The sequence below is a fragment of the Bidens hawaiensis genome, unplaced genomic scaffold (genome assembly GCF_021521415.1).
Source record: "Bidens hawaiensis isolate Kalapana, Puna unplaced genomic scaffold, B.hawaiensis_p1.1 tig00018753_1, whole genome shotgun sequence".
NCBI classification, from domain to species: Eukaryota; Viridiplantae; Streptophyta; class Magnoliopsida; order Asterales; family Asteraceae; genus Bidens; species Bidens hawaiensis.
This window is the reverse complement of record NW_027492844.1, coordinates 105,063-120,470: the sequence shown is the minus strand read 5'-3', so window position 1 is coordinate 120,470 and position 15,408 is coordinate 105,063. Positions and strand designations below refer to the sequence as shown.

Below are 15,408 nucleotides of genomic sequence, written 5' to 3'. Positions count from 1 at the left end.
CTCTCCATAACCTTTATTACTTCCAAAACTCGTTTTAGGTCTAAAGCTTAAAGCTTTATCGGTTTTAAACCCATTTTAGCTAGATCCTTAGCTAATGAATAGATTAAGTCCACTTTTATCATCAAGTTTGCAACTTTATGAAACATCTAGACCCGATCTGCTCTAGGGTTAAGTTTCATAACAAACCGTTCATAAAAACGTAAACTTTAAAGGTAAAAGGCATACCTTTATGTGTTTGGTGTGGTCGCGGTTAGCTTGGTTATGAGCTTGGTTCGTGTAACTAACTTGAATATCGAGGAAAAATCAAGGATCTTAGCTCATTTGATCTTGGATCTCTCTTTCTCTCTTGCGGCGGATTATGGAAATGTTTGTGTGTGTTTTTACGGTGTAGAGAGAATAAGATGGATAAGATGGATGGAAATGGAAAGATTTAGGGTTTAAGGGGTATTTATATTCCCTTAAGCCCATGGACCTAAGGCCCATCTTTCCTTTTTAGTCCATGATTAATTTCCTTTAATTATCCTACTTATCTTTCCCTTTTTAACATTATTTTATTTACTAACCCAAGTAAACTTTTCCATTATAAGAATAATATATAAAATAATATTATTTGAAATTTTGGGATGTTACAAGTAGTCTTTTTAGAAACCAAAAGAACTTAGTAGAGTAAGAGTAGTTACCAAAGAGGGCATTACATAACTCATTAACGTGTTTGCTATGCCAGTGGATGCTAAAACCGAGCTCTTAAAGTTGACCCCAAATAACTATGTTGGAGTTGCAATTTAATTGGTGGAGGATTCTTGTATTATATCCGATGGATGTGTTTTGACTAAAGTTATTCACAATTCACAAGATATGCACTCTTTTGTACAACATTTTATTCCCTTTGAATACATGTAGAGGTGTTTATCTATTTGTTGCATTTTAGTTTAGGCATAATATGGATTTTGGCAACCCATTAACGAAACATATTAGTTGAGGCATAATGGGTGTTGATGCACTACAAACATCTTTTGTCATATTGTTATATTATAGTGTCTATGTAAATATGAACCGTTTGATGTAACGTTTCACATATTTTGATCATATTAAAGCAAATAATGTTTTGTGGATTATAAAGAAAAGAAATACTTTCATCATTATGACATTAAACTACCCGTCCACCTATAAAACTAGTTCAAAATGGTGAAAGATAGACGAATCCTCTAGCTCATCAGACAATGCCATTACATATCCGTTATTTCATTTCATAAAATATCTTCTCCGTCTTTGAAACCATCATGACACAAGCTTTTCTCCCAATTAAGAAAAAAAGAATAACATTTACGTTTACGTGGCACATATTAGTACGGTAAAACCCAGTGTGTTATAAGTTTTTAATTGTTTATTACAGCACACCTGCTTTTGGACATACCCATTTATATATTTACTAGGTTATTGACCCGTGTATGACACGGGTGGAAATATATAAATCGTTTAACAACAACACTCGAGGAGACAATAACATGATATATAGTTGTTAATAATACGTATAAGAACCAAAAACTTTGTTCAACATAGGTTTCAACCAAAATAACATTGGTTCTACATTTACTATATACATAACACAAAATTGAAAATGATAATTTCATAAACAACTAAATAACTTCCGTTTTACAGTTATTTTATAGATAACAAAAACTTGAAAATTAAAATTTCATAAATAACTAAATAGTTCCTTATAAACCACATTTGTAGTTTTATTTGTAACTTTACCCTCCTTATCTAATATAAGAATTTTAACACCGGATCTACTCTTCACTCGGGATAAAGCCACATATAGCTTACCATGTGTAAACACTGGCTGTCGAAGATATATTCCAACTCTTGCTAGTGACTGGCCTTGACTTTTGTTAATTGTCATTGCAAAACAAACCGATACAGGAAACTGTCTTCGTTTAAACTTGAATGGCAATTTCTTATCTGAAGGAGTTAGAGTACTATGAGTTATGTAAGTGCGATGACCAATGTTAGTACCCGAATTAACCTTTACTTCGATAAAACACCTCCCTAATTGAATAACCTGTAATCGAGTTCCGTTGCATAAACCATTTTTCTGATCAATATTCCTTAGTAACATTATTGGCACACCAACTTTTAGAACCAATTTATGATTAGTCATACCAGACATCTTTAAACCATTAAGAAAATCTGGTGAGTGCGATGCTAGATCGAAACCAGGCCCAACACTATTAGAGTTATCTATACTATCAGAACTTAGATACAACTTCTTCTCCAAGAAATAAAGTTAAAAATCTGTCATTAATGTCTTCGACAACCTCGTTTAAAGGTGCAAGTATGGTCCTTTCTTGAAAATATGAAATATCATTAAAATTAACCAATAATGCTGGATATACAAAATCAATAAGATCAGAAATAGGATCGGATCAATCACCGATCAAAAGATCATCTGGTATTTCTATAATGGAATTACCATCATTGTAACCACCATGTTTACCTTCACCAAGTTCTAACAACCAATCTGCAAATTGGGAGGTCTCTTCAAAATCTGATGTGTGACACCCGACGGTTAACCTCATGTTTTTGGTTAACCTAAGAACCTTGCACTTGGACCATATATGGGACAAAGTGTGTGAAACATTAACAATGTCACTACGTGATCCATTTTGTACTACCGGTAGGATTTGACGAAAATCATCCCAAAAACAACAACTTTCCCCCCAAATGGATGTTGAGAACTGTTACGGTTAACACCTTTTAAAACATCTTTTAAACTCCTATCCAAGGCTTCAAATGCATGTTTATGTATCATAGGAGCCTCGTCCCAGATAATCAGATCAGTTTGCCTCATTAAGTTGCAAATATATGGATTTTTTGTTTTTGAACAGGTAGAATCCTTAGTTAAATTTATAGGAATTAGAAATCTAGAGTGAGCGGTTCTACCTCCCTCAAGTAACAAAGATGTTATACCGCTTGAGGCAACATTTAAAATGATTTTTGCTTTGGATCTTATGGCAGCAGATAACGTCTTCCATAAAAAATTTTCCCGTCCCTCCATAACCATACACAAAGAAAACACCCACATTCTTTTCATCAACTACTTCCATTATTTCATTATACACATTGCATTGCTCATCTGTTAATGAATTATAAAGTCGTTCAAACTCACCTGTCATAACTTGTGTATCGTACGCCAACTCCTCGTTCATAAACAATTTGTTGATACTGTTATAAAATCATCATCGGGGAAAAGCATTGTAGGAAAACAACGCAGACTACAATTATTTCGTAGGAGGAGGTTTTGAATTTCAAATAAAGCGAGGTTCTTTAGTTGCGCCTCTAAAAGTAACAAATCTGTATCGAATAAAAAAGTTGTTAAAAAGTTATTTTTTATAAACATATTTGTTAATGTATTAACAATTTAAAAAAAAATAAAAGAAAATTATTTGATACATTTATTTTATGTTCAATTTGTTGTTTGTATAGAATGCCATCAATTAAATGCTTCCAAGTCTTTTCCCTCACATCATCCGGCCTAGATAAACTGTAGGTGATTAACATGGTTGCAAATAAACTGCGTAAATAATAACCACTTGCAGTATGACTTGCTTCTTCAATAGCTTCTATATACTCGTTGTCATCATCTAGAAGGCCTCTTTTATAACACGCATCTCTATACGTAGCACACCCTTCACCATCAACAGTACGAATATCTTCAAAGCACTTAGGACCTCTAACCTTGTTTAACAGAATTCTTAGATAGTATGCTTCATTAAAAGCTGGCGGAACATGATGAATTCGACCAATAGAAAAACCTCGTTTACGTAACTCCCAAACCCTTTCGTCTTGTTTCCAAACAAATTTTGTTGGAAACTCAGCGTACGTTAGGGTTTGTGCAAGATCATATTTCTGATTACACTCCATCCAACCAGTGAATCTTGACGAACCAACAGTCGGCTTGTTTAAAACGTCTTCCACATCATCATCATCATCATCATCATCATCATCATCATCTGCAAACACAACTGTTTGTAGTCCAGGTAAATGAAATGAAAGGCGAGTAACTGCAAAAAATCTATAATGGGCATCAAAAGAAAAAATTTCTCCATGCCGCCTCACATGCAGATAGATATATGCAATCATAAAACGCCTTAACGTCGTCTACAACTTCATCTTGATTACCAACATTTTTTTGTACAAGTGATATAGTAGCACGATCGGGCCCTTTATTAATGTACTTAACCAAATACTTTATCGAACCCTCTTGATTACACCATTCAACATTGATATGGGCTTGATATTTTTTTAACAATTTCTTGTTATACGAAACAACATGTATGTTGTCTAAATTTACCCCAGACTTGACAAAAACATTACCCAAATCTCTTCTTCGATAAACAGGAAACCCATTAGAATCAATTGACGTCTCATTTTGAAGTTTCTTTGGGAATTTTTTAGAGCATGAGTTATCGACCATGCAAAAGCATTTAGGGTAAGTAACACCACATGGACCATGCATCATGTGGTCTCTTACAAGCGAATACAACTCCGGATCTTAATTCTTATCTGGAATTTCTGCTGAGATAAAGTTATCTATATACTCCGGATTATGAATTTTGTGATCAGAATGCAAAAACAAGCAAATATGTGCATGGGGTAATCCACGTTTCTAAAATTCAATTGTGTAAACACCTGCACAATAGAAGTAGTTGTGGATTATATAAGTTATTGAATAAAAATATAATATATGTTAACAATATATGTTTTAGTAACCTAATTTTCACAATGATAATGAACAATAAGTTAACAAAATAGTGTTATCATGAAATACAAAAATAAAACCTACCTGCTTGAATATTCCCAAACAAAGATTTATCCTTCAAGTATTTCATTAATGAATCAAGCTTCATCTTGAATACCCTACATAATATATCTGGCCTGTCTTCAAACTTGCAATTTTTATTTCGTAAAAATCGTTTGATTTCTGGCCAATTTGTGTTGCATGTTATGGTTATAAAGAAATCAGGATAACCAAACCATCTACATATACTCATTGCATCAAGATAATTCTGCATCGTATATCGAGCACCTCGGTAAATGAAGAAGGTAAAATAATACGTTGTCCGGCCGAAGAAACATCCGATGTTCCAGCCGAATGTAGGTTTCTTAGGTTTTCATAAGTTTCAGACCTAAGATTTTTTTGTTGTGTGCGTACATAATGCAACCTTTGAGTCTATATCATTGTGTACGCATCTACAAACCGTTGTTGAGTTAGTCTTCCGCCGTTTAAAATCAATAAGTAGCTGTGTGGCCTATCTTGAAATCTGTATGCAAAGAATTCACGCATCATGCACTTCTTGCATTTGCGTTTTGTCGAACCTCGAAGATCACGATGAAGTATGTCAATACTGTAAACATCATCACCATATGGAAAAAATATAGGATACTAAAGAGGAACATACGACGGATGTAATTCACTAATACGTTTCAAAGATCCACTTTGAGTTATGACAGTAATATCTCTTTTATCAACTGCATCACCAATATCACCAATGATTAAGGCTTCAACTTCAGAAGTTGTTGGGAGGTTGTACGTCCTTACATCTCCTTAGCGTGTTCCAATTATTCTCAACTTTAAATCCAAATCTGGATTTTGTAAAACAATCCCTTGCAATCCAATAACTTTTAACCAATGGATTATAAGAATCCAACATGTCCTTCAGGTAATGAATAATTTTCTTCTCCAATAATTTAGAATTTGAATCCGTTTCCCTACATAACAAAATGGATAGGTGTAAAATATATAATTAGAAAAAATTGATAAAATTAATTTTGCTTATAAAAAAATCTATTTAAAAATTTAAAGACTTATGTTACGTACCGAAATATGTCTCGTCTGTTTGATATTTCATTCTCAGTATCGTAAATGTATAGTTGAGAGAACCGTGGTTTTTGTCCGGGCATCGGAAGAAGACTTCCCAACTAATGATAATTCTCTCCACCAAGTCTAAAAGTATATGGAGCACTTCCTCTATTAATAGAATTATCAATCTTCCCACCAAGAGACGTAAATGAAAACATGGAATTATATCGTCTAATGAACTCAAGAAAATACTTGCTGGTACTATCTTGACCAAGGAACAAATTTATGTAACTCATTGGTGACAGCTTCATATCCGGAAGTTGCACGTCACCATTACTACAACAAAGTGAGTAACTTGTAACACCGTTGTTTGTTTTTCCTTTCTTGCTCTCGACATCCCATAATAATGCTTTGCACAGTTCACACATGACATTTTGATCACCATGATCTAATAATCTGTTCAAAAATCAATAATACTTGAATAAAGAATAACAACAAAGTTATAAATATATTAACTATCAATAATGCAATTGGAGATGCAATTTGCTAATTAAACCATCAATTCGAAATAATTAAATAAAAAACAAAAGAAAACTTATGAATATGTTAAGTTTAAAAAATTTGGTCGAACAAAATTATAGGGTAAAAAGAAAACATGAATCGAAATAATTAAATAAAATAAATTAAACTAAAATTAAAAATATATTAAGTAACAAAAGCAAATGTATTTTAATTCTCGTACCTGCAGATATCGATTTGTACGGATTGATATACTCCTCTTCAGCGTTAAACGACTGAAATTGATCTAAGTTTGTCATGCGTATGGGGTCATTAATATTGAAGCTTCTGTGAGACGAACGATGCGTTGATGAGGATTGACCATACAACATTTTAGAAGTGGAAGAACATCCAAGCATTGATATATTCGATGAAGAAGTAAAATGTTGGTTGGTAATATTAAACAATGGTGTCAAATGATTCACACTTAAAATATAAAAGTGGTTATTAATATACAAAGAACATACAAAATCCTATATGAGTATTTAAAATTATTTTTTACTTGTGTTAATAAAACATGATTTGTACTTGTGTTACCTGGTGATATAAATCCTTGTTGTCGATTTGTAGTTTGAGGACTATTGGTGTTGAGTCTTCCATTTAAAAACATCCTCTGTTGTCTTTGGTCATCCACTAAGCAATATTGTAATATGTGGGTAGGAGAAACTACAGAATTATCAATTAATTACAACGTCAATTAATAAAAACAATAAATAAAATACGAAAAGAGAAAACCAATAACAAATCAGATGGTAATAAAAAAATAAATATTAACTAACCTACAGAAGTTTCACCGATACCGTTAAATGTCAATAAACTACCTGATGTTTGATGTTGTTGCCCCATTTGTGAAGTAGTGGAATTAGTTGATGGTATGATTGTATTTAATCTATTACCACAGTTAACTACAAAAAAACAATGCAACCTCATAAGTTTAATTTATTGGTTTATAAAAAATTATTCCAACCTCCCAAAAGGTTGTTGAAACCGGAACAAAAATTGAGAAATTTAATCGGTCATAATATTTTTTATAAAATAGCATAATACATAACTACTTGGACATATTGTATGGTTGTGGATAAATATAAACCATATTTTTAGTAATGTCATTTGGACTAAATAAAGTAGTAACAAAACAATAAAATTATATGAAGCAATTATAAAAATTAAAATCTTTATGCGCAATAAAAGTGCACAAAACTAACAACGTGAACTACAATTTGTAATTATTAAAATATTTAAATAATAAAAACTAAACTTTACCGGTTGATGTGTTGTTTATAGTGTGGTTGAATCTTTTATTTCTCATTCCGTCAATAACCATCTTTCTATGTCTTCGATTCTCCGCGGCAATTGCTTCTTTGGTATTTATCATGACAACTATTAAATTTAAAAAATGAAAAATCGTTAAATAAATAGACGGGTATAACAAATGAAATGTAGTGAATATAGATTTTTGGTATATCGAAAAAGTAAATATATATAAATAATTAACCTGTGTTACTGGAGTTTGTGGAGATATAACCTTCATTAGTTGTTAACGGTTAATTTTCTTCTCCACCGTAGAATCGATTAACATTAGATGATGTCAATGGAGAAGTAACTACATTGTTATTTGTTATTAGAATAAAATCATGCATAGAATATAATAAACCATAAATAGTTACACAAACAAATTGTTCTCTGTAGTAAACTTTGTTATATTTAGTGAAATTCGTAAATCACTATCACTATTATGTAATATGTAAATATAATTAGAAAGGGATTTGGTTGTTGCAAATATCAAAAATATAATATTAAACATACATATTGAAAACACAAGTGAACATTGATTCATTTGCGTTTTTAGTATTCTAGTAACGATAGTTGATTATGTTAAAATTACAATAGCATTACATACGCATGTTATAATTATGACAGGTATATAATATTTTAATTAGGTTTGTGATATGTAAATAATTTTTGGATTATGTAAAAAATATCACAATAAGAAAATTAAATATTGTTTTTTTAATGATAATATGTTTCCTTACTGTTAGAAGTACGTATTAATATTTATTATAAGTCAAACTTTTTAACGTATATATATATATGTAGACATAAGTTTTATAATTTTTTTATGTTAAAATAATTATATATAAAAATTACCGTAGATATATGTTAACGGATTGACAATTTGGATGTTAAAATAAATACATATATAAATTGATATAAAAATCGTAAAAAAGGGAATAAACATATTATTATATGTACATTTTAAGTAAATTATGTTCCTTAAAGTTAGTTTTAGTAATTACGTATGTTGCGTTGTAAAATACACGACGAATAGTAAAAATGTTACTTGGCGTATATCTCATAAATTTACGTAAATAATATTTTACAATCTAATAAAAAAATACGGTGCTAAATTATGAACATTTTAAAAGATTGAATGCTTTATAAAAAAATTATTATCGTTAGATATGATACTCAATGGTTCTCTAGTCGGTGACACTGCACGTTTTGCAAAAATTTATTATAATATACCATTTATAGAGTAACCTTAAATTATTAAAATCACTAACCGTTTATATTATTCCTCTTATTTACATGCCAAATCGTACATACCTTCAAACATATAGTATCATTCAACTTAAAATGTTATCAAGACTTCCAAATTATTGAATCTCAGACTTAATAACCCACCAAGTATTAGGAGAGACAATTTAAAAGTGACATATTTCCTAACTTCATGTATTCAATATATAGGCTTGAAGTTTAGGTGTGTAAGTTTATGATAAAAGTATTTTAAGGGAAGACCAAGCTATTTGGATGGCATAAATTATGCTGCTTCTATACAAATAATCATTAAATAAATTAAGAAAACTTTTTTTGGATTTGATTTGCCATAAATTAAGTTTCCTCTATACAGATCATCATTATGATTGTGTAATTTGTTTGACTAGATCATTATATTATATGAGTGTATTTTGCATAATATTGAGTAAGTTGTAAAATTAATTTCTAAATATATTTACTTTGAATTCAAAAGAATGGCCGACATTTTTAGTGACAATAATATATGAAAAAGAAAATTACCGTTCATAATAAATAACCACAAACTAATTATCATAAAACTTATAATTGAAAACACTTTCAATTTATGCTAATGTTAACGAAAACCTTTAATTTAATATAGTCCATTTTAAGTATAAGATTCAAGAGTGTTTTTAGAAATATATACATTATTAGAAAACAAAAAGTTAATGTTTGTGTATCTAATATAAAATAAACGTAATTATAAAAAAACGTAAAATTAGAGCTACTTTAGGGGATACTATTTGAGAAACTAAAAGAATGATGTATCAAGCCTTTAAAAATTAATAAAACAAAGATAATGTTTGATTAACTAACATAAAATCATGTTAGTAAATAACTTTTATAAAAAAATGTATCGTTCGGATTATTTTTCATATAATACAAGTATGTACAGATCAAAAATGTATGATAAAATAAACAAATATTACTCATTACCGTAGTAGGGACCTCAGAATGTAGTTAAATAAATGTATGTTTTTTAAAAGGTTACATAATTGGATTTATGATCAGTCCTTATGTATTTAAAACCACCAATATTGTGTATTGGATATCAATATTGTTTGATGCCATTGATAAACTTAAAAAAAAAACGTTACAATAACTGTAAACATTTTCGTAGAAAAATAAGTACTAAAATATTATTAGGTTACTGGTACACACATGAATAACAAAACCACAAGTTGCTTTATAAAATGGATGAGTGACTTAAAATAATTAAATGACAAAATTTTAGATGCAAATCTACATTTAATGATGAATTTGTTCCACTTTTAACGAATTGTGAGTTACAAATTATATGTAACTCTCAAAATAAAGAAATAGTTAAACTCTAATATTATCTAATAATTTAATACAATAAACTTCCATATGTGAACATATAAAATGAATACTAATTGACAAACATATACACACAGAATACTCATTTTAGTAACTCTTATGTAGGAAAGATGTATTTTAGATTAAAATTAAGAAACCGTAATTTAAACACCCACAAAAAATACTAAGTACCGTTCTAAAACGGGTAAATACTAAATGGAAACCATCAAACAAAATGTTTACAATGTGTTATTATTCCACGTTACGGTCAACGTGTACACTAAAACATGATTAAGTATGAGAATCTTGCAGAACTGTCGTCATTGTCATTTACAAAATACAAATGACATTTTTAAAGCATTAAATATTCATGTAACCCATGTATTAGTAACAAAATATAATAAACGAAATAACTTTCACCATTCCAATATAATAAAAGCTGGTTGTACGTCCTGATCCTTGATTCCATGTTGAACGACGTTTGGTAATGGCAAAACGTCATGATTATGTGTCACTGGATTTTAGGGTGCATTTTGATAGACATTATCATTTTCAAAATGAATATGTTCAATACCATCAACGCTAATGTAAGGCCCCGAACCCGGTAGCCCTACTTTAACGTCGGATTTACTTAAAAATGCAGTTCTTACAAATCAGAGTTAATTAAAACTTTCGCGGAATAAAAAACTTCGATCATTCTTTACAAAGCATTACAAACTTGTCTTTAAATCATAACATAAAACATCGTGTTAAAACATTATTTCCTTTATCATTAGATGCCAGCTATTCAATCCATGTCGTGTGTCGTCCTCATGCTAGCTCCTTAGTCTGATAACCTGCGTGCATCCTAAAAGTCAGCTACGCAGAGTGAGTTCTAGTTAATCAAGCAACTTACCATACAACCACTACATGCATTATATATATATATATACACGTGTCCGAAGACACATAGTCGTCTATCTAACCTGCTCACCTCACCACTAACCTTTTATTTACCCCTACATCTTAGCCACTTATTTACGGAAGCACATTGAGGTTTGCCCTCCCACATACTCGCGTATTGCCACTTAATAACGTAAGCACTTAGAGGCTTACCCTCCCACGTACTATCGTCATGCCACTTAATAACTAAGGCACGTATAGACTTGTCCTACCACGCACTCACGTTTTACCACTTTAACGACGAAGGCGCGTATAGGCTCACCCTACCACGTACTATCGTCATGCCACTAACACTCTTACTAGACCCCTCTCCACTTCTATCACACTTTACATCTACTTTTCTATAACGCACTCCCTATCAGTTCATCACTACATAATAAGCAAGTCGCATCATAATATATACACACTTATAACCACTTAGCAATCACACTCCTTGGCGATACGTGCAATATCCGGAGATCGTTCACGCACCGACAAACATTACTTTCCCTGTCTATACGTGCAATATCCGATGATCGTTCACGCATCGATAGACATCTATTTATAACATCTATTTATATATAGTGTAAGGCCCCGCTACCGGTGCCCTACTTTGGACGTTGGATTTACTCATTAACATAGTTCTAAATATCAGAGTTAATTTAAACTTTACGTGGAATATAAAAACTTTCAAACCAATATATTACATAACCATCAATTCTTGTCTTAACGAGCATTCAAATCGTTTAAACATAAAACATTGTCTTTTGAAATAACATAACATTTCCTTGAGATGCCAGTATCTTCAATTTCATGTCATGTGCTTCCCCTCAAGCGAGCTGCCTCATTCTACTCACTTGCGTGCATACTAAAAGTCAGCTACGCTGAGTGAGTTCTAGTTAATCATACAACATACAATTTGTTCACATACTTGCACACAGGCCCGAAGGTGTGTACATCATTCATACTTTACTTTACATGCATAACTATCCATACTACTTAAAGAGCCTTCCGCCCTATAACCTCACAGATATTATAAGGGTCTGGTCCCCAACATCACAGATATTATAAAGGTTTGGTCCCTATCCTCATAGATATTATTAGGGTATGGTCCCTATCCTCATAGATATTATTAGGGGCTGGTCCCTATCCTCACAGATATTATTAGGGTCTGATCTCTATTCTCACAGATATTATTAGGGTATGGTCCCTATCCTCGCAGATATTATTAGGATCTGGCCCTATCCTCGAAGATATTATTAGGGTTTGGTCCCTTTGTTTCGTGCAACGGTACCATACCTGTCTTTACATACATTCCTTAACAATACGTGCAATATCTGAAGATCATTCACGTACTATCAACATAACATACATACATCATTCATACATCATATATATCAATCATATCCTTAACTACCACCTGGTGGTACATGCAATATCCGAAGATCGTTCACGCACCATCAAGCAATCATCATACACGAATCATACAAGGCATACACTTACCACTTAAGGTAAGTGTATTAACTATCACATCGAGTATACACACAGCCCCGAAAACATAACAAGGAGGTGGGGCTAGAAACTCAACTGAATGCAGTTACGTTCACCGTTTATGGTTATTCCTTTCTTGAGCTGTGCACGATTAACTGTATAACAATTACACGTATCAATTAACTATCACTACCCATATCGCGTCTCTAGTCTAATTATAACCCTCAATGAACGGGGGTCCGGGGGTAGCGCCCCTGGCAGCGGGGTTCTAGGGATGGCAGCCCCTAGCGGGGTCCAAGGGGCAGAGCCCATTAGGATTTCATAATAATATTTTATTGTTAACCTCGTAATCTTTTAAGGTATCTTCTATAAATTGATAAAGTTCAAGGGCTATTTTTGTAATTAAATCATTCTTTTCTAAGTCTAGGGACTGTTCTGTCAATTTGTTAAACTTCTAGTTCGTCACTGGGTTCTTAACGAATTGGTTTCATAATGAATGACCCATTCGTTACTTTATAACGAATTGGTTATTATAATGAACTGGTCCTTTGACGAATTTGACCTTATAACGAACCAGTCCTTTGACGAATTAGACCTTCTAATTCGTTATCTCCTTTTAAAAAATGGTCATAACGAATTGGAGTTAATTCGTTATTCTTTCCTTAACGAATTTGGATACGAACTAAGGCTAGTTCGTTAAGATTTCGTTAACGAATCACCTGACGAATTACCTCTAGTTCGTTAACTTTCCGTTAACGAATTAGGGTTAGGTCAAAATGTCAGAACATTCTCTGACATCCTCGTATTCATTTTTCGACGCCGCCTTTCCGGTGTCGTCATCGCCGGAAAACCGGGATCTCGCCGGAAAAGCGAGATCTCCCTTATTTCACCACGGTTTTCACCGTTTTCCGTCCAGTTCGATCCAGATCTGAGCTAGGGTGACCCCTAATCTCATCTTAGGTTCGGTTTATACCTGATTCCACCCGGATCTCATGACTTTAACGGTTTAAAGGTGTTGGATCGTCGTTTCGTGACTAAATCTAGCGGGTTTGAGTTCATACAATATCATACTATCATTACCTTGGATCGGGATCGGTTTTCCCTCTTGGTTCGGCTAGAGAAAAGAGAGAAACTAGAGAGAGAGCTTAAGTTTGTGTTTTGGGTGGTGTATGGAATATGTGTAAATGAGTGGATTATTTGGTAATTAAGGTTTATATACTTATGAATCATGGGCTTAAGCCCATGGTCTTTTTCTTCTTTCCTTCTTAATCCAAGTCCATAACTCATATCCATTTAACCCAACACTAGCCCGACTCGTAATAACTCATATTTACATTTTATTAACCGAAACGGGAAAACGGATGTTATAAGTCTTCCCTCCTTAAAGAGGTTTCGTCCCCAAAACCTGACTATTACTAAAACAAACCCGGATAAAACTTGCGCATCTCATCCTCAGCTTCCCATGTAGCGCCCGATCCCTTGCGATGCTTCCATACACTTTCACTAAGGATATAACCTTGTGTCGGAGTTGCTTTTCCTTGCGATCAACTATCTCGATTGGTTGCTCAATGTAGTTCAATTGTTCACCAACCTCAATGTCCATTAATGGCACATGAGATGTGTCATTGGCTAGACATTTTCTCAGATGAGAGACATGAAAAGTAGAATGAATTCCTTCCAACTCTTTTGGTAAATCTAACTTGTAAGCCACTTCACCTACTCGATCTAAAATCTCGAATGGTCCAATGTACCTCGGACTCAGCTTTCCCCTCTTCCTAAAACAATTAATTCCTTCCTAAGGCGAGACCTTGAGCATCACATTGTCACCAACGTTAAAATCAATCAGTCGTCGCCGCTTATCAGCATACGACTTCTGTCTGTCTTGAGCAGCTTTCATTCTTACCTTGATCTGATCGAACTTTGAAGAAGTTTCTTGCACAACTTCTAAATTTCCTATCTCTTTATGACCAATCTCTCCCCAACATACCGGGGTTCTACATCGTCTACCGTAAAGCATCTCAAACGGTGGCATACCAATACTTGAATGGTAGTTGTTGTTATAAGAGAAATTTTCCAGATGCAGATGATCATCCCAACTTCCTCCAAAGTCTAAAACACATGCACGTATCATATCCTCAAGGGTTTGGATCGTCCTTTCAGACTGTCCATCTGTTTGAGGATGATACGCCGTACTAATGTTCAACCTCGGTCCCATAGCTTTATGGAACTTCTTCCAAAACCTCGAAGTAAACCCAGTATCTCTATCAGACACGATCGATAACGGTATTCCATGCTTGGATACAACCTCTTTAATGAACAAGCTTGCTAACGTTTCTGACGAAATAGCCTCTCATATAGGCAGAAAGTGTGCACTCTTGGTCAAACGGTCCACAATCACCCAGATGGTATCATGATGCTTAGCTGTACGAGGCAGCTTAGTTATGAAATCCATGGTGATGTGTTCCCATTTCCATTCAGGTATCTCCAAGGTTGCATCTTTTCATAAGGCTTCTGATGCTCTACCTTAACTTGTAAACAAGTTAAGCACTTACTGACATAATCTATCACATCATTCTTCATTCCTGGCCACCAGTAGTCTCTTTTCAAATCTTGGTACATCTTCGTAGTTCCCGGATGAATTGAGTATCTTGACTTATGAGCTTCATCTAAGATTCGACTCT

At 33.0% G+C, this 15,408-nt stretch overlaps 1 protein-coding gene across 1 annotated transcript; it reads right to left on the bottom strand.

The window, feature by feature from the left end:
* Window positions 1-2,426: 2,426 nt before the first annotated feature.
* LOC143556916 (uncharacterized) lies at window positions 2,427-4,522 on the bottom strand. The gene is made up of 3 exons (XM_077046128.1): window positions 4,120-4,522; window positions 3,526-4,064; window positions 2,427-2,606 (listed from the first exon to the last, which is right to left on the bottom strand). Exons 1-3 carry the CDS (start codon window positions 4,520-4,522, stop codon window positions 2,427-2,429), a joined length of 1,122 nt encoding a protein of 373 aa, XP_076902243.1.
* Window positions 4,523-15,408: the final 10,886 nt, after the last annotated feature.

Excerpts from the sequence above, each read along its gene's own strand:
- LOC143556916 (XM_077046128.1), bottom strand. The coding sequence starts at position 4,522 with ATGATGCATGGTCCATGTGGTGTTACTTACCCTAAATGCTTTTGCATG. Across the intron at positions 4,065-4,119 it reads TTGCATATATCTATCTGCAT|TTACTCGCCTTTCATTTCAT; the intron begins GTGAGGCGGCAT and ends GATTTTTTGCAG. Across the intron at positions 2,607-3,525 it reads GTTTATCTAGGCCGGATGAT|TGCAAGGTTCTTAGGTTAAC; the intron begins GTGAGGGAAAAG and ends ATATGGTCCAAG.